At 50.0% G+C, this 18,872-nt stretch overlaps 3 protein-coding genes across 4 annotated transcripts in view; 2 read left to right on the forward strand and 1 right to left on the reverse strand.

The window, feature by feature from the left end:
- The first annotated feature begins 200 nt into the window (after positions 1-200).
- Positions 201-10,440, forward strand: LOC1280620 (probable citrate synthase 2, mitochondrial). Of its 2 annotated transcripts, none has more exons than XM_061653416.1 (5): positions 201-326; positions 562-648; positions 4,766-4,924; positions 7,872-7,998; positions 8,606-10,440. In XM_061653416.1, exons 2-5 carry the CDS (start codon positions 598-600, stop codon positions 9,667-9,669), a joined length of 1,401 nt encoding a protein of 466 aa, XP_061509400.1. In that variant the 5' UTR covers positions 201-326; positions 562-597; the 3' UTR covers positions 9,670-10,440. The 2 variants fall into 2 exon arrangements, with proteins under 2 accessions (XP_061509400.1, XP_320478.4); XM_320478.5 differs by having other exon boundaries at positions 227-385.
- A 1,983-nt stretch (positions 10,441-12,423) lies between these two features.
- LOC1280619 (CCR4-NOT transcription complex subunit 9) lies at positions 12,424-15,034 on the forward strand. The gene is made up of 4 exons (XM_320477.5): positions 12,424-13,460; positions 13,534-13,728; positions 13,808-13,899; positions 13,967-15,034. Exons 1-4 carry the CDS (start codon positions 13,023-13,025, stop codon positions 14,145-14,147), a joined length of 906 nt encoding a protein of 301 aa, XP_320477.4. The 5' UTR covers positions 12,424-13,022; the 3' UTR covers positions 14,148-15,034.
- Positions 15,035-15,410: 376 nt separating this feature from the next.
- The window catches only part of LOC133392706 (uncharacterized), a 46,620-nt gene continuing 43,158 nt past the window's right edge, over positions 15,411-18,872 (reverse strand). Inside the window, exon 7 of the mRNA XM_061653376.1 lies at positions 15,411-18,835. Within this exon, the coding sequence (XP_061509360.1) occupies positions 15,571-18,835 (3,265 nt within the window). The 3' untranslated portion in view covers positions 15,411-15,570. The remainder of the gene's footprint in view (positions 18,836-18,872) is intronic.

Here is an 18,872-nt window from a genome sequence, read left to right on the forward strand (position 1 = left end):
TAGCATTCCGATCCGAGGGATTTATTTTCGTAAACCAATCATCAAAATTACTCGCAAAATGTATGTTGTAGCTTAAATATTCAAATTATTAAAATTATTTTTGACTCTTGTGATATGGAAAATTAAGCTCATTTTGGATTTGCCACATTGACAGTCTCAAAATACCACCCCCAGCCAGTGATCCTATCCACCTGCAGTGGGATGGAAAAGAACGCACTGCTCCAACCGTGCACAGTCCCATCTCTACTTTCACTCTTGTCGCCCGCGAAACCGTCGTCGACTTGCGCGCTCGGGATTTTCTCGGAAATTAGCATTTCCACAAATAGGTAAGTGGTCGAAAAGCGTTTCAGTACTCGCGCAGCGTTAATCGGCAGCGAAGAGACAAGTAAGTTGGTCGATTCCGTGGCTACGGTGCGCGGTTGGCCGGCTAACGACCGGCAGCCCCATCATCATCGCCCGTCACACGCCACCGACACTTGCCTGTGTTAGAGCATCAGTTTCCGCACAGCGCGGCCAGAGGACACTTATACCGACACCTTTCCTTTCGCCACTTTCTTTCAGCAACTACCAGCAGCACCAGCAGCAGCACCAGCAACCATGGCCCTCAGCCGTATCTATGCATCAAAGTTGGCCTGTGCCGCCAATAAGGTGAGTTGGACTCTTCGTCATCATCATCACCATCCGTCCACGTTGCGTCCGTACTCGGGGGGAATACGGCCCGCAAAAAAACGGCGCTATCGAGAAGCTTCTTTGAAAGTGTGTGCCGAAGCAGAGTTGGCAATGTGTGCGGTTTTTTTGGGCACGCGGTTTCAGGACCCTACCCGTGAACTTGGCCAAAGGAAGTGAACCAGTCCTTGAAACCTTTCGGATAGCTTTTGTCCCCGCTCACACATACGGTACGGGTGCGTGTGTCGTGTGCTAATGTGTGTGCGAGTGGCTGTGATTTTCTGAACATGTTGAACGCGTCATCGCATAGGTTGGGTCCAGAATATGAGGTGTTTTGGCAAAGAAAAAAGTTGCTTCCTCGGAATGAGAAATCGGCCGCATTACATAACATGTGACCGAAGAGAGAAAGAGCGTTCCTGCTTGCACAAGTGAAAATGTGATGGTATGGTTCGGTGAAAACTTGCCCCCGGGGGTTGGTGTGGCTATTCTTGACCCTAAGTTAATGCCAGACTTCCCCCGCCTCCAATCCGTCCAGAAGGGAAATAAGGGGAGAAAGAAAGAAAATCCTTCATCCGTGTTACGAGAGCTTGCTCGCAAGGTTGAGCCGAAGGTTAAGCGTGGAAAACGTGGATTTAATTATCAAGTAGCCCCATACACAGACACACACACGAGTGTTGTGCGGAGGGCGGCGGCTGGTTGCCTTCGATGCTCCCCACAGGCTCCCAGGCGATGATGAGATAATTGTGTTCGAGTGGCGAACAGCAGGAAGGACCACAAGAGGCGTAAAAAAGCAATACTAACCGCAGAGAACGTTTCTTTTGTGGGACTTCCACAACACGGTAAATGTGTGTGTTACGATGATAAAAGTTTAGGTTTCAGAAAAAAGATTCTAAGAGTTCCATAAGAAATGATTAACAATATTTAGGTCTGATTTAGGAGAAACAAAAGAGACAGTACTAATTAAGGGAGCGCGCGCAGAAGGAAAACTCGTTGCGTAGAGAGAAAAAACCCTCGCTCGTGTCGTCACTTGACGCAATCCAACACGACTTCTCCCCCTTTTTTTTGCTTTTCGCTTACACTCCCCCTCCCAAAAGAGCGGGAGGGAAGCTCGCTTGTGTGGAAAAATGTTAGATAACTCTCGGTCTGCATCGTCGTGCGCGATTGTGGACGTTTGTATGGGTGTTTTTATCGTGCATTTTTTACTAGTCAGTTAGAAATGCCGTTCTAGAAGCACAAGAGTATTTTTGTTATTGTTGAACATCCCGCGCACGTGAATGAACTGTTAGATAACGGAAAAGTATTGCCAAACTTTGGTTTGGGAAAATGTAAGAAATATGTTTGATTCTTTTCGAAATCGGCAATGTATGTATCGACGACACAACAGCACGAAGGTGGTCAAACAAACGATTCGAAAGTTCACTTTCCACCACCTCATTACCATTGCAAATGTCGTGCGCTTGAACCTTTTGGATGGTCTTAGCGCCAAGAAGGGAAAAGAAATTGTCAATCCTATCGATTTTTGCCTTTTTGTGTGCGTATCCAAATCGCACCAGAACGATAGCCTACGTGGGGTGCAGTAGTAAGAGAATTTTGACGAATAATATTGCCATTCGTGGCGTTATTACGCAACGTATGCTAGCGCAAGTAAATGTTTTACGCATCGCGCTTCGATTGCTCCATTGGCCATGTTGGCGGCAACATATTATACTTTGTATGTGTGTATTGTGGAACCTGCCACGGTTATTCACGATTTGGAATCGGTGACGTTTGGTACGATAAAAATCAATGCCAACGATAAGCTCTGCACAGAGGAGTAGACCTTTACCTTGTGTAGTTTATCTTCGCACGAGAACATGTTCCGGGTAACATCGTTCCCCTTAAAGAATGTCTTTCCTTTTAGTATGTTTGTTCAGCTTGGCGCTAATGCGGTACAGGTGACAATTTTCTTCTCTTTCCGCGCTCATCCGTCCCTCCATTCCTACCCGTTCTGGAGTTGTGGGGAGGACAAATCTCTTGAAGAAAGATTTCCCCTCCATCCATCAATGCCAGCAGCGACTGCTGCTGCACCGCACTCCGTCCATTATCATCATCATGCTTGCCGGCAGCACTATCGCGCGATAAGAAATCTCCTATCAACAGCTTCATATTCGCGAAGCGCGCGATAGATGCGCGAGTTGCGTAGCGCAATACCACGCCGGTCCACTACAACCGAGGGCGCGAACCTCGTGCACGACCGTAGAAAATGATTCCGCTGCCGCGCACAGATCAGGTGATCCAGCGAGACCTTTGCCGAGGACGCGCTTCACTCCAAGTCCCAAGGCGTTTGTGTGTCGAGTGGTGGGGATGTTTTTTTATATATGTACCCACCATTACGTAGGGCTCTTTAACCGTGGTTGAGGTGCACGATTCGCGCCAGAAACGGCATGGTGGAGAATAAAATGGCAATAAATGTTTTAAACGACTTGCGGCATTGCAACGGCGGCGCTCGGCAAACACACGAAGGTGGCTGTCGTTAGTGATGACATTGCGAATGGAGGACTCGCTAAGGACAACCCTCTAGATGATCGATGCGACAAAGTCATCTAAGGTGCATTCAAACAGCCGCTACGAACACCGAGTACGGTGGTAGGGCAGTGTGCCAGTCTTCCGCATTTTGTTGCATGTGAACCCGAAGAGAAAGCTTTCTCCTGACCCCACTCCCAAGTTGAGGAAGGTTGCAGCAGTTCGGCTGCAACATGTTCCGGGTTTAGGAGATTTTCCCTAGTCCTATAATTAGCGTGTGTTCGATAGCTAATTGGTGCAACGGCTCTCCGGCATGCTCAAGCACGCGATGATCCTATTTTTGGTCTAGAATAAATGCCAACCTTATCGATCGTTTGGCAACAAGCAGCAGCCTGCGAGGTGGGTGTGTATTAGAACCGTTAGGTAATGCAGGCAGGCATGGTTGGGTGGGTGCTGTTACATCATCGCTCGACGTTTTGCCGGCATGATGATGATGATGACCCCAATCCTTGGGCGCTTGGGCGCTTCCTGGAGCATTAGCCGCGTTGTAGAGCTTCCTCCAAGCATACCATCACCATCATAGAGCAGAGAGGGACTAGGGAGTTAATAATTTGGTTGTCGCATACTCTCAGTGGACAGTGGGACGGCGAGAACATAACCGGTTCTTTTGTACGGACGTTTATGTATCTATTTCACGCCACGCGGGCATGGTCGCTGTGGGATGAATCGACTTGAATCGACAATTTTGGAAACCAATCGCCACGAGTACTGGGAACATTGGGCACCGAATGTTTCCGTCTGTTTGAAACAGGTTTTAGCTCCCTCCATTCCTTTTTTAAGGGTTGGTTAAGATCCAACGAATGAGTTGGCGCAAACCGAACCTACACTTTTTTTGTGTGTACGTAAGCACCATACCTTCTGAAGGCCATGTGGACGATGATGCGCCAAACCATGACGGCTAGAATAGATACACAGACACACTGTGGAATGTTCTGGAGAGAGTTTTTTGAAGTAATTTGGTTTCTGCAAACAACAGCGGCGTGTGAATTGGGAAGATAAGTCGAGATACGGTCTGACAAACAATGCGGAGAAGTAAGTCCTAGCGAATGCATTAAAAGATACCGACTGCATACGTCAATTGGGAAGGCACGGTATGCGAGAAGAAGTACGTGAAATTGACGGTTGTGTAAAGCATTTTTAACCTCTTGATCTGATCCTCCTGATCGAATAGATCACGTAAAGAAAGGCCTACCGACGTTGGGACGGAGTTGGAGGATGTTTTTTTCCCTCCCCAAGTGACGAACGGAGGACATCTAATAATATTCACCACGGACGCATAGGACATGGTGTAACGGTCGACGGACGAGTTACGCGTGCAGGAATATTCTTCACGAAGAGCGAACACAGCCGCGCTATCGAAGCACATTTTGTTTTGGTCTTTTTCTGCGTCCGTTTTTATCCGCTCCTGAGTTTGTACGTCCTCTCTTGTTTGTTTTGTAAATAGTTTTACGTCAGAGAACAGGCATCGAATCCGTGCGTCCGTAGTATGTTTTTTATTCAATCCTATTTCTCCTTTTTTTTGTTTCTACAATTGCAGAACTCCCTGCCGGTAATCGCTACCTTCGTGCGCAATGCATCCGACAGCACAGACCTGAAGGCTGTCCTCACGGAGAAGATCCCGAAGGAGCAGGAGCGCGTCAAGAACTTCCGCAAGCAGCATGGCAACACCAAAGTCGGCGAGGTCACCGTCGACATGGTAAGTGTTCCCACTCACGATTGTCGCATCCCAAGTACCTTCCCCCTCCTGTAGCTTTGGAGGTGTAGAGAGTTGCACAGGTCCACCAGGAATTGACTGCTTTCGCGCTGCGAAGGTGATTTAATTTTAGAATCGCACCCGAATGTGAATGCACCCAACTTGGGTGGAGATTGTTCGCAGTCGCGCTATGTTTGAATGTGAGAAGATGCCAACATCGCTTGAACTCGCTGACCCCGGGAGGAAGGGGTATCGGCGGTAAAGGTTACACTCAGACCTGTCGTTCGGGCTTCGCGCTGCGGCTGCGGCTGCGGATCGGTTGTGTGGAGATCTCCAATCTCTGATCCGTTTCGTGGCACGCGTGCCCTTACTGCCTGCCCGTCGAGAGTTCTCTCTCTCTCTAATTGAGTTAAACGACAGCTATCAAATTGCGGCCTGCGTACAATTGGTTTGCCGCCGCCACGGGCACACTGCGACAGACCGGCTGCGCTTACTCTGCGGGCAGCGTAATCACTGAAGCGTGTCATCGTCGGACGGTTCATTGGGCACACGTAGCGCAAGACAGACAAACGTTAAAGGGACGATTGAAAAGCATCTGTCCGCTGTACAAATGACTGTGCGCATGATGGATAGCAAGTGGCACGGTTCCATAAGCTGCTATGATCAACAGATCATTGTTGTCGTAGATCAAAATCTGTTATTAGTCAAGGTCATGGAAGATATAGCTCTAGCATAACGGCAATAACGTGCCAATTCAGATTAGCAAACGTAAAAAACGTGTCTAGCGCATTCTCTTCCGTCAAATTGGAGTAACATATTAGCGCAGAGACGGTAAATTCTAGCTATACCTTCCTTTACCACCTTTTCGGATGACTCTCAATGTCATCAGTATGTCAGGCTCCTCATGCCGGCTTAAGCCCGCATCTAGCTTATCATTAGAATCCACTTGTACCTCAAGAGAAAAAGGGGTTATAGTTAGAAAAAAAAAACTCCACAACAACAAGAAAGAAGAACTTCTGTGTGTGTATGTTCTGCGTTGCTTATGTCACGTGCCGGTACTTCCATTTCCTCGCGCGCCCGCACACAAACTCCCCACAACCGGTTTAGCCCTTTTTCCGCCCTGCAATCAGCAAACGCGACCCTCCGCTTTATGTGTACTTTGGATTTTCATGACGATGATGATGCGTCCAACTGCTATTGACAGTGAACCCGATGATGATAGCGTGTTTACCAATAATTTCCGCGCACATGTTAGTATACCCGGTGGCTCTCTATCAGAAGCGCGGGTGGTAGGTGTGCATATAATGTTTGTGCACTTTGTAGCGCCGTTTTTATTCTACGATTGCAAGCACTGAACTATGGAATTGATGTAATTGGCATAATGCCTTGCCCGCTTACCCGTTTCATGGTGACTTATTCACGCTTGCGCGAAGAATAGTCAGTAATTCCCCTACAATTGTATGGGGCTTTCCCTCTCCGTTGGGCCTTTTTGCGTGTGCCAGTTTATAGGCAGAAACAAATTATTGCTACTGCTACTGTTTTGAGTTCGATTTGAAGGGCATGAAATTGCTTCACCTTGTTAAAAAAGACAAGATAACAACACCGGAAAGGCCACAGAGAGAAGGCCAATGATAAAGCCTTCCCTAGTTGTACTTAAAGTTTGAGCCCTTATCTTCGTCTGTTTCGGTGGAATGAACCCTCTCAATGGATAGAAATCTGTTTTCTGGGTGACAGGTGACCCAAAGCATTGCCGTGAGTGATCACATGACGCTGGTCAATGTTTTGTTTTTTTCTGCCTATTAGAATAAACATAAAAACCATCTTTCCGGCAATATTGTTTCCATCGCTCATTAGCACACTTTGCAGAACCTTGGATGAGTTTGCCGTGGCGATTACGTGTGGCTATATTTGGTCGCTAATGGCACCGCGAACGTGGCTAACGTATTTCGGAGGTGTGTGTGTGTGTTGGTGCTACTACGCTGCGGCTACTCCATGTGGCGGGTGTGTCCCGGAATGGCGGAGCTGATAAATTAGCAATTTTTGGTGTGTTCACGAACGGGAATGGAACGGAAAAAAATAGACACACGTATTACTTTTTTCATGTTTCACCTCGCGGTGTAACATCACAGCGTGTGGTGGTGGCACTACTGCAACGCGAACGCGGTCAGCTGACCGAGGGGCCACACATACGACGTCGGCGTGATAACTCGATCGGACCGGGACTTAACTTATCTCTCCCCAGCTTGCCGGTGCCGCCGTTCGTCTGCCGTTTTTTCAATCATTTTACAGGTTTCTTCCATTCCGTTCCCTATTGAAGCGTGTTAGCTTATAATGCTCCAGCGCGAGAGAAAGAGAGCCGGCGGAGAGGCGTTTAATGAAGTCAAGTTCAATAACGCCTCAAGGCGAGACACGCCGTGAATGGTGCGATGCCTGTCCCTGGCCTTCGTCGTCGCCTCTTTGCCTGCTTGTTCTCTGTATGTTGTAAGCGTGTGCTTCACTTGAGAGAAGCACAGCCCGTTGATCGTGTACACCACACGACCATTAAACGGTCTTGAAATGATGCTACACGATCGTTCTGGTTTCATTGAGTACCGACGACGGTCGGTGGTACGGTTAGTGTGTTAATTCTTAATTGACCTCTTCTGTTCTGTTAGATGAGACGAAAAGAAGAAAATATATGATTCTTGCGAATAATTTGGCACGAGATCATAATGGGGACATTGGAACATTCCTGACGACACTTTTCTTGGAAGCGTTGACCAAACCTTGACGCACACTAGAAACCTAGTACAAAATCCTCGTAACGAATATAGATAAAAATACTCTCGCTGAATTTGTTTTTTTTCTTTTTCCTTATCTGCGCTTCTCTCAAACCTCCAATTCCTACTCACCCCGCTTCAGCCATGAAATCGTTATCACACTCTAATTGCTTCTCTTCGGAACATTCCAGATGTATGGCGGTATGCGTGGCATCAAGGGTCTGGTGTGCGAAACGTCCGTGCTTGACCCCGATGAGGGTATCCGCTTCCGCGGCCTGTCCATCCCCGAGTGCCAGCAGGTGCTCCCGAAGGCACCAGGTAAGCCACCCATAAACACATGATTGCACAATAACTGCTAGCGGCGGACGGAGGTCTTACTTATGTTGAGATATGTATGAAGTAATCGAATCGAGCAACAAACACGTTCCAATCGAGGGGACTGGAGTCGAAAGCGACGGCTCGATCGTGTCTCGTCTGTGGAAAGACACTGACTCATGAGATGCATAAATGCATCTACTTCTCCGGGCGATTGAATAATCGCTTACGAGTCGCGAGCCGTCGCGAGTTGAGTAATATCGCCAAGGACGTATGTAAAACGTAATCGGATGGGCATCAGCAGTGAGCAGTCAGTTTGATCGGGCATTGGACTCAGATAGCAATAAATTATTTTATATTTGTGTTCTTTAAATCTTCAATTAAATTTGTACGTAGGAGGAGAAGGAAGAGGAAATTAAGATATTACTAAATACTATTTGCATAACACGCACCGTCTCACGTACGATCGTTAGAATATCTCATTAAAGAAACCGTGACCCGTGATGCAATTATCGTCCTTCAAACAAGTTATCGTTTTAACATTGAAAGACGATTCATTCCACTTCTCTACTAATGATGTGTTTCTCCTCTCTCTTTCTGCCCCTTCCAGGTGGCCAGGAGCCCCTGCCCGAGGGTCTGTTCTGGCTGCTGATCACCGGCGATGTGCCGTCCAAAGCTCAGGTCGATGCGCTGTCCCGCGAATGGGCGAACCGTGCCGCGCTGCCGTCGCACGTCGTCACCATGCTGAACAACATGCCGACCTCGCTGCACCCGATGTCGCAGCTGAGCTGCGCCGTCACCGCGCTCAACCACGAGAGCAAATTCGCCAAGGCGTACTCGGAGGGCGTGCACAAGAGCAAGTACTGGGAGTACGTGTACGAGGACAGCATGGACCTGATCGCCAAGCTGCCGGTGATCGCGGCCACCATCTACCGCAACACGTACCGCGACGGCAAGGGCATCGGTGCGATCGACCCGAAGAAGGATTGGTCCGCCAACTTCACCAAGATGCTGGGCTACGAGGACGAGAAGTTCACCGAGCTGATGCGCCTGTACCTGACGATCCACAGTGACCACGAGGGCGGCAACGTGTCGGCCCACACGGTCCATCTGGTCGGTTCGGCCCTGAGCGACCCGTACCTGTCGTTCGCCGCCGGCATGAACGGTCTGGCCGGTCCGCTGCACGGTCTCGCCAACCAGGAGGTGCTGGTGTGGCTACAGAAGCTGCGCAAGGAGCTGGGCGACAATGCCAGCGAGGACAAGGTGAAGGAGTTCATCTGGAAGACGCTCAAGTCGGGCCAGGTTGTGCCCGGCTACGGTCATGCCGTGCTGCGCAAGACCGATCCCCGCTACACCTGCCAGCGCGAGTTCGCCCTCAAGCACCTGCCAAACGATCCGCTGTTCGGGCTGGTCTCGAACATCTACAAGGTCGTGCCCCCAATCCTGACCGAGCTCGGCAAGGTCAAGAACCCGTGGCCGAACGTAGACGCTCACTCCGGCGTGCTGCTGCAGTACTACGGGCTGAAGGAGATGAACTACTACACCGTGCTGTTCGGTGTGTCCCGTGCCCTCGGCGTGCTGGCCTCGCTCGTGTGGGACCGTGCCCTCGGCCTGCCGATCGAGCGCCCCAAGTCCATGTCCACCGATGGACTGATGAAGGCTACCAGCAAGTAAAGCCCGGGAGGAACAAACAAACACTTAATTCACACAAACCGTCAACATACACACACACACACATGCATCCTTTGCAAAAACTCTAAGCATAAGTCTTCATCGAAGTGAATAATTTAAACACACACACACGCCAACACACACGTGACTTTCGCAACCGCAAAGAAGAAAGTGCGCGCATCAGCAGCAGCAGCAGCAGCAACAGCTCATCACCATTCAGTCCCGAACCGGCAAAATCGAACCGAGGAGAAACAATGGACAAGGGAGGGAGACGGCGGTTATTTCTATGCGATATTAAGGCTAGCCGGTCGGATAGTCGGTCACCTCAGGAGGACAGCTAGAGAGAGAGAGAGAGAGAGAGAGTGAGCGAGAGAGAAAGAGGGAGATAGCGAGTAAACAACACATATTAGCAACCAAAAACTACCAAACTCTGCGATAGTAACTGAGTTAAAAAACTATAGACAGATAGCTTTTAGAGTGATAGAATACAACAACCCCCCGTGTCCCTCCCGAGAAAAAAAAAACGTTGAAGATGCTGTCGTCGGTAAGGTGTGTCCCACCGCTTCCTTCCTTCCGATCGCTCACGCTCAACGCACCACCAACTCCCCCTCGCCCCAAAGGGACTTAAAAGGGAAACAAGAACAACGACGGTGACGGTGAGGCGTGTATAGGAGCAAGCGCGACAGGAGCACGATAATTAAAGGCAAAGAAATATGATAATAATAATACTTATCCTCTCTCGTAGAGAGTGTCGCAACATAAAACAAAAACAAATCTACTTACGAAGTGAGACCAACATGTGTTGTGGCGGGGATGTGCCGAAAGATTCGCCGTGGGGAAGCTGAGTTCGCGAAAGCGGGTGCGCTCTGCGCCCAAGTCATAGAAGTTGAAAGCACTTTGGGTTGGAAATTGCGTGTTGTGTAGTAGCGTTTTCCACATGCTCTTGCACCAACCTTTCTTTTCGAAAGGAAGAGAAAAGAGCCGTTAGGATTGGTGGTGTAGAGACAGTTGCAGTTACAAAATCGATTTAATATTTAAATTAGTAGGATAAACGTAGCATGGTTTTGCCCGTAGTGCGGTCAGTTTTTCGCGTGATGTATCCCAACTCAGCTGGGAGGTATGAAGGATTTTGGGTGTTTCACTCCTTTTGTTTCACCTTCTGTACATTAGTTGACTTTAAGGTGTGGCGTTTAAAAACTTATTTAGAGTACAATGATTGTCTGCATTTGGTTCACCTTTTCATGTGAAATGCGTCACACGTGAGCGCAAGAGCTCAAGTAATAATTGGGAGGAATGCTCAACAATGCGTGTGGCGCCTTCGCTCCGGACAATTGCTGTCTCTCGTGCCAGTGCCCCCCAGTGCCGGAAGATATTGAGCCAATAATTAATATTTATTACTTTCTCCGATCGTATAACGTATTAAGGAGGTTCTGTGGTTCTGTTCACAAGCGCATGGAAAGCACTGTCTGCTTGAACACGAAGCGAAGGTAAAATGCTTCCTTGTCTGTTAAATTTTCAATGTTTGATGACTTCTTTTCGAGCAAGTGTGCAAGGATGAGTTTGTTTGGTTAACAACCTGAAATATATTAAAGCGATGGAATTCAAACCACTTCCCAACAGTTTTGCATCCGCTGTGTAGGTCGAAGGACAATTTTCTCTAAAAAATAACATTCACACCTGACGACAATAAAAAAACAAGCAAATAACGGTAGCGAAGCGTCTGTCGATTCAAAATGCACACCCCACTGCCAAAAGCGCCCAAAGCGATTGCTTACGTACAAATTTTCTCAATAAATATGCTCCCGTAATAGATATGGCTAGTAATGTGTTTAATTTCGTTGTTCAATATGTAGTTGTGGTAAAATTTTACAATCGTTTCGATCTGTATTGCAGCCTCTCAAGGAAACGGCAATTTTGAAATGCTCAAGCTGTCCATCCATGTACGCACCTTGGTCATTTTGGTTTGATAGCTGCAATTTGTCTTGTCAAAAGTCGTCGCTCTAGTGGTTAATATCACTGATACTTTTGAACACCATTTTTCTTATTATTTTTAAAGCATTTTATGAAGCTTTCACTTGGGGTTTTAGCTAAAGTGACGCCACAAAATAATAAAGAAAATGTACCTGGTGCTTCTTGGCGTCGGCTGGTTCCTGGTTGGTTTTCCGCTTCCCATTCTCGCTCGCACTCCTCCCTTATCGCCTGCCCAAGCTTGCTTAGCATACCACTTTTCCTAGCACGCTTCACGTTCTCCATTTTCAATTAAAACACTTGGAATAAACTCTTATTTTGTTAACTGAACTAACAATGTTTAACTTGATTTGGCCGACAACGATGCTGGAATGATGATGCCGGTTTGTTTACGTTCAAATTTGACCGACTGTCATTTTCGCTTTCGCTCTTTTATGTGCCTGTCTCTTTCTCTCCACACATCATCTGAACGGTTCGAAGTCACCATACCCCCTCGCTACCTGTATGTCGATATTTCCCACCCCCGCTGTCCTAGATCTAGCTGTCAATTGTTACTTGTGTTGGTTTGTTTAAAATTGTGGTCATTTTCTTTGCAAAAGATACAGCATTTAAGATACCCACTCGAAAATGAGAATTGTAAAGCGGAAAAAGAAAAGTAGAAAGCGTTCCAAGTTTTCGAAAGTACTCATGAAGTTGGGAGATGTACAGTGAGTGTGTACGGACCGGCAACAACAAAAGAGTATTTTTTCAGGTAAGTGCTACTGATTGTAGAATTTGTATGAACATTGTAGCTCTAGCTATAGAAACTGGCAAGCCAACTGCTACGGATGTGCGAAATGTAGAGGAAATACAGTCTACAACAGATGGTACGATTGCAGTGGACCCGGAAGTCGAAAACTACGTTTCGTTCGATCAGCTAACTCGGTCAAAGTAGAGCATTTTGTGCGTCCATTCGTGAAAGACCTAAATCACGTAGTGGAAGAATGGAGAATGGAGTTGTGTTCAATGGTAAACTCACCTGCATCTCGTTTCGGGTTGTTATAGCGGACACTAGGTCAAAAGCGTTAACCAATATTAGCCAAGACACAAACCGTACCGCTTGCGCAGCTGCAATACGACACGAACCCTGCATAAGTCCCCCACCACAACAACAAATTGACAGCTGAAAAGTCGCTTCGCAACCATTTGACAGCCACTCGTCCTTTGCACCGCTGTCGAGTTTGCCCATTTGCTGTGCGAGTGAAAAAATAATATCCAACACACTGCCTTTAATTTATTTGTCGAGAGCGTTCTGTGCTGCACCAGGTGAAGCATCTGCCCGGACACTATACAATAAACCGCACTCGTTTGCTTTGCAGCTCACAAGCGTGTAAAATCGTGCTTCGCAAATGGCTGTCGTGCAGCAGGCTGGCAATTTGCCACCAATGGCGTCAAACTCCGAGAAGGTGTTCCAGTGGATAAACGAGCTGTCCAATCCGGAATCGCGCGAGACGGCCCTGCTCGAGCTGAGCAAGAAGCGGGAATCCGTCGCCGACCTGGCCCCGATGCTGTGGCACAGCTTCGGCACGACGGCCGCCCTGCTGCAGGAGATCATCCACATCTACCCGTCCATCAATCCGGCCACCCTGACCGCGCACCAGTCGAACCGGGTGTGCAATGCGCTGGCCCTGCTGCAGTGTGTCGCCTCCCATCCGGAGACGCGCTCCGCCTTCCTGGCCGCCCACATTCCGCTCTTCCTGTATCCGTTCCTGCACACGACCTCCAAGACGCGCCCCTTCGAGTACCTGCGGCTGACGTCGCTCGGTGTCATCGGTGCGCTGGTGAAGGTAAACAAAAACACAGAAAGGGGAAACCCACCCGGGAGGACTGATGGGAGTGTTCATTCTTTTTTTTTTGCAGACCGACGAACAGGAAGTGATCACGTTTCTGCTGACGACGGAAATCATTCCACTGTGCCTGCGCATCATGGAGGCCGGATCGGAGCTGAGCAAAACGGTGGCCACCTTCATACTGCAGAAGATACTGCTGGACGACAGTGGGCTGTCGTACATCTGCCACACGTACGATCGGTTCTCGCACGTCGCCATCATTTTGGTAAGCGCAGCCGTGTTTTGCTGTGTTTTTGCAAACAAAAAAAACCCTAATCGTAACTGGTGTGTTGTAATTTCCGCAGGGCAAGATGGTGATATCGTTATCCAAGGAACCTTCGGCACGGCTGTTGAAGCATGTCGTACGCTGCTACCTGCGACTTTCGGACAATCCACGGTAAGGCTTACGTTGTTGGTTACCCCTAGCAACTGTGCAACAGTGCTAATTTCGCATTCTTTTGTAGCGCCCGAGAAGCGTTACGCCAGTGTCTGCCGGATCAGCTGCGCGACGGTACGTTCACCGCCTGTCTGCAGGAGGATAAATCTACCAAGCACTGGCTGACGATGCTGCTGAAGAACCTGGACACACCGGCCGGTCCCGTTACCGATCCGCGCCAGGTTGGCATCGCTCCGCTTACCTCGTAGAGGGCGACCGGCGGTGCTGGAAATTTCATACTTCAAGGGCTGTAACCGTGCAACCAGTGCCAGCGTTGACGGCACAGGCAACGGAAGCGGGCCAGAGGGGACCGGCCGCCCAACAGCTTCCATTGTCCGTGAGTGTGTGCGTGTGTATTTTTCTTTCCCAAACCTTTTTGTTTTGTTAATAAGCTGCCAGCTGCGCGTAAAAACGGCAGCGTCAGCTGTTCCTTTAGGATTAGTTGCTCGATCGAACCGCGCTCGTGTCCCACATTACCACCCGATTTGTTCCTCCAGGCTATGGTGCGAAGCGAAGCTGTAGAGCGAAGCAAAAAAAAAAGAAATAAGAGGAACGAGCGATAGAAAGCTAAGACGAGCCAACCTCACTCCCCTATTAAGATGTACAGAAAATTTTTAAGACAAAATCCCATTTGTAACGAAGCAACAAAACAGGAAACAAAAGAAAACAAATGTGTAAAGAACTCGTGTTTCGTAGCTTTCTTTGAAAGAAGGCTTTTAAAAACGACATTTAGAGACGTGAAATAATAGTGTATGTCTGCTACTGTATGTGTGCGTGTACGTTAACTGTGAGCGATAGGGCAACAGCTGCTCAAACTCTGTTGAAGAACCAATTATTCGATTAACAAAGAAAAACATAGGATTCAAAATTTGGTTAAATAGTCGAAGAAGTTAAAAGATAAACAAAAAACGAATCACGATACGCTAGTTAGATAGGTAGTGGGCGATGGGTAAGTTTATTGTCCACCCTCCCCCCGGAAAACGAGAGCTTTTGTTGTTCGGCAAATTTTTACGCACACAGACGTTAGCGAAAACTCATTCAACACTCTCTACTCTATACCTGTTTAGTATTAAATATGCGATGAAACATACAATAATTCGAGGATGGTTTTAAGTTGAATTTTCAAAGGTGATGACGAATATGGTGTCATTGGAATAACACCAAAAGTCTACAGAAGAAGGTGGCCTACTTGATCGTTTGGATTAGCTGAAACATTTCGGATCTCCTTCTGGGGAAGATTCTCAGATCGTCGGTTAAATCGGCAAAACACCAACACGTCGTAATTATATTTTCAGTTAAAAAGGAGTTTTATTTATATCTCACTTTGACCAACAGCATTTCACCATTCGCTCTTCTTTAAGTTGGCCACTCTGTCCTTGTTTCATACAACGAGAAAACACATGCTCCAGTAACACAGGGCTACACACAGGACACGCTAGGAGCGCGTTCTAAATAATAATTACAACCGTACGTAGAAGAAAAAATAATTTAATATCATCGTAAAGAGAGATAGCGGGGAGATGTGGACCGGAAGGAGCAGCTCGTCCTCCAAGGCCACCCCGTGCTTACATTGCTAGAGCGATTATTCAACATTCTGCCTTTTCTACCTGTACACAAGTGACGAACGCCTACTTAGACCAAGCTCGACGCTCCCAGCTTGTAGAGCGCTTGCTGCTTCTGCTCTACGGCGGCGTGCAGCTGGGCGGTCGTTTGCCCCGTCGTTGGGTGCAACCCCGCGGGCGGCGGTACACCGGGCCCAACCGGTGGCGGAACGATCGAAGTCACCACGCTGCCATGCTGGTGCGGTGGCGTCCCATTCCCACGCTGATGCATTGCCGGCACGAGCGAGGAATGATGGTGATGATGATGGCCCGGGTACGACGGAAGGAAGTGTTTCGGCGAGCCGGATGAAGCCGGTGGCGGTATGATGAGGACGTTGCTCGCGCCGGCCGAAAGCAGCGGACTGGCGCCACCGCTCGGGATGTGAATTTCGCTCACCTTTCCGCTCACGTAGCCCGAGTCTTCCCCGTTCGAAGAGAGCTGATCGACCGATTTGCGGCCAGCAGCGGCGGCCATCATCGTTATCATTGCGTGTGAATGGCCACCGATGACGGAGGCGGTACCGGCAGAACCGGGATATGCAGGTTGTGGGGTGATGGTGGTGGTGCTGCTGCTCGGTTGCATTGGCTGCTGATGCTGATGATAGAGCGGGAATTCGGGCGAAGGAGTTCCCGTGCTGGCGAGCGATACGGCGGAGGAAGGATTCATGTACTTGCGGGTCGATAGGAGCTTCTCCTGCTGTTGCTGCTGCTGCTGCTGCTGCTGGAGTTGACTGTGCCCGTGTGGATGATGGTGATGATGGTTGACCGGGGTCGGCAGTCCCACAGGTGGTAGGAAGCCATCGGCCGGAATGGGATACGAACTCATCGCCGTCACAGGCGATCGATGATGGCTTTGGAAGTGCAACTCATCAAAGTAGCCTTGCTGCTGTTGCTGTTCGAGAATATCTCCTGCTTGTTGCTGGAATAGCTCGCCTGCCCCTTCCTGCAGCAGATAGGACGGAAGTGGATTGCGACTCCTAGCCGTTTGATGGACGCGCGATGACGTCAATCCCGCCATGGAGCTTAATTCCGGCGGCGGTAGTAACTTCCTCGCCGGCAGCTCGTGGAAATACGCATCCTTTGGTACACTGGCGAAGGAAGTTGGACCGTTTGCCGGCGCTGGCTTCCCGATGGCGCCACCACCATTTACAGCCGTCGAGGATGATTGTTCGTAAAGCTGAATGAGCGTTTTCGCCGTTCCGATTGTGGCCGGCTTTTCCGGGTCCTCGCCGTTCATCGGCAGCGGTGGTCCATCGACACAATCCTCATCATGATCGACCTGCTCGTGCTGTCGTTCCTCTTCCTCCTCCTCCTCCTCCTCCTCTTCGCTACTGCTGTCGGAAAAGTCTTCACAGCGTGCCATCGGTGGCACTTGATGTTGCTGCGTACGGACCGCCACATCACCGCCAGTAATGCCACTCTGCTGCAGCTTCGAGATGATGTACTTGACACGATTCGTTTCACCCAGAGTTTGGGACGCGTCTTGCTCCGATGGTCCCGCATCAGCGTCCGCTCCTCCCTCGCCGCTTCTTAGCAGCTCCTGGACGCTCTTCTGCAGCACCTGACTGCGCCAGTTCGTCCCGTTCAGGATGCGGCTCTTGAGCTCCTTCAGCTCGGCCAAATTCGCCATCGCCGATAGATCGCACCGATCGGACAGATCTTCCTCATCGTGTTCGTCCTCTTCCTCCTCCTCCTCCTCTTCTTTTGCTTCCTCTTCTTCCTCTTCATCTTCTTCTTCCTCTTCATCTTCATCCTCCTCCTCCTCCTCTTGCGATTGTCGATGCTGCTGCCTGCTTGGTCCAACCGATTTGATCGTGGTGTTGTTGGAGGAGCTGGGCGGTCCCTCCTCGAAGCAGCTGTTTGAGTAGAACCCATTCATGAGCACACCCATCGCCGCGGTCATCTCCCCTCGCGTCTGCTCTTCCCTCGGTTGGTCCTCCATGAAGTTGGTCGAGGCGAGATGATGATGTTGCCGATGATCGGCCCCGAACAAGGGTGAGCTGCGCGAAGGAGCCGTCTGGCCACCGAGCAACGACGAGCTGGGAGACATCGTGGACAGTGGCGTTGTGGACAGTGGTGACGAGCCTTGCGGTGTGGTGCGTCGAGCGCTCTGCTGTTGATGGTAGGAGGACGCGTACAGTACGGTCGTCGGGCGCTCCTTGCGCGTGGTAATGTCTTTCGCAATTTCCGGCGACACCGGAGCGGCAGGTAACAGTGATTTGGTGATCTTCTCCATCTCCTGTGCGATATCGTACCCGGGCGAGTCGCGGGCGGAACGTCCAAGATGCTTCGAGCCGCTCGAAGCCGACGATGGTTCGTAGTGATGGATGTCGCGCAGTTTGTCCAACGCAAGCACGTACCGATTGTCGGTTGCTGCCGTCGTCGTCGTCGGTGTGATGGCCGTGTTCGGGTGGGTGGCGAGGAGGGGAGAAGGCACTAAACCACCACCACCCTTTGTCATCTTTTCCAGTTCGAGGATCTTTTTCGTCTTGGTCAGCAGCTCCTCGAGCCGTTCCGTGACTTTGGCTTTTTCGCTCTTGGCCGTTGCGGGCGGTGCCGCCCCATTCGAAGAGATGGCCGACGTCGGTGTGGACGAGGTTGGCATTGAGGAGAGGGAGCGCTTCTTCACGCCCTTCAGCTCGTGGCCCCCGTTCAGCAGCCGTGGTGGCTTCTCGCGATCATTGTCCTTGTTGTTGTCGGAGGAGTAGGAGTAGCTTTCCCGCCCGGACATGGAGGAAGAGCGTGGCCGGCGTGATATCCGTATGCCTCCTACCCCGTCCGCCGGTATGGGGGGCGTTTCGGCCGACTCCGAGTGGTTCTTCATGTTGGAGTTGTTGGAGCTTTCGAGCGCATCCGACTGATGGCCACCGGCGGCGGCGGCGGCATACTGCAGCAATCGCAGATGACTTTCCAGCTCCTGTTGCTGCTGATGTTGCTGCCGATGGGCACGATGGGCATGATGGTGGTCGGAATCACCGTTAGTGGCCGCATCGAGGAAGTCAATGCTGCGCGAGAACAGCTGCCGCGTGGGGGTCGAAGCCTTGCGCAGCTGATCGTCGACCAACCCGTCGACACCGTTCGCCAGCAGCATCGCGTCATGGTCGTCCAGCAGCTCGAGGCTGCGGCAGCGCGTGAGCGTGTTGGTGTTAGCCTCGTCCTTTTTGGTTTTGCTGTTGCTGTGCTCCAACCCGCCCGAGGTCGCCGTGGTGGTGGACCGTTCCGCGATGCCTCGCTTGAGCCACTGCTCCAGATGGAGCCGCTTGTTCTCACACTGCACCCGGCTTGCTATCATCGATCTGGAAGGGAAACCGGAAAACAGTTAACACAACTGCC

This window comes from Anopheles gambiae, chromosome 3, assembly GCF_943734735.2.
Source record: "Anopheles gambiae chromosome 3, idAnoGambNW_F1_1, whole genome shotgun sequence".
In the NCBI taxonomy this organism is placed as follows: domain Eukaryota; kingdom Metazoa; phylum Arthropoda; class Insecta; order Diptera; family Culicidae; genus Anopheles; species Anopheles gambiae.

Excerpts from the sequence above, each read along its gene's own strand:
- LOC1280619 (XM_320477.5), top strand. The coding sequence starts at position 13,023 with ATGGCTGTCGTGCAGCAGGCTGGCAATTTGCCACCAATGGCGTCAAAC. Across the intron at positions 13,461-13,533 it reads TCATCGGTGCGCTGGTGAAG|ACCGACGAACAGGAAGTGAT; the intron begins GTAAACAAAAAC and ends TTTTTTTTGCAG. Across the intron at positions 13,900-13,966 it reads CGACTTTCGGACAATCCACG|CGCCCGAGAAGCGTTACGCC; the intron begins GTAAGGCTTACG and ends ATTCTTTTGTAG.
- LOC1280620 (XM_061653416.1), top strand. The coding sequence starts at position 598 with ATGGCCCTCAGCCGTATCTATGCATCAAAGTTGGCCTGTGCCGCCAAT. Across the intron at positions 4,925-7,871 it reads GCGAGGTCACCGTCGACATG|ATGTATGGCGGTATGCGTGG; the intron begins GTAAGTGTTCCC and ends GGAACATTCCAG. Across the intron at positions 7,999-8,605 it reads GGTGCTCCCGAAGGCACCAG|GTGGCCAGGAGCCCCTGCCC; the intron begins GTAAGCCACCCA and ends TGCCCCTTCCAG.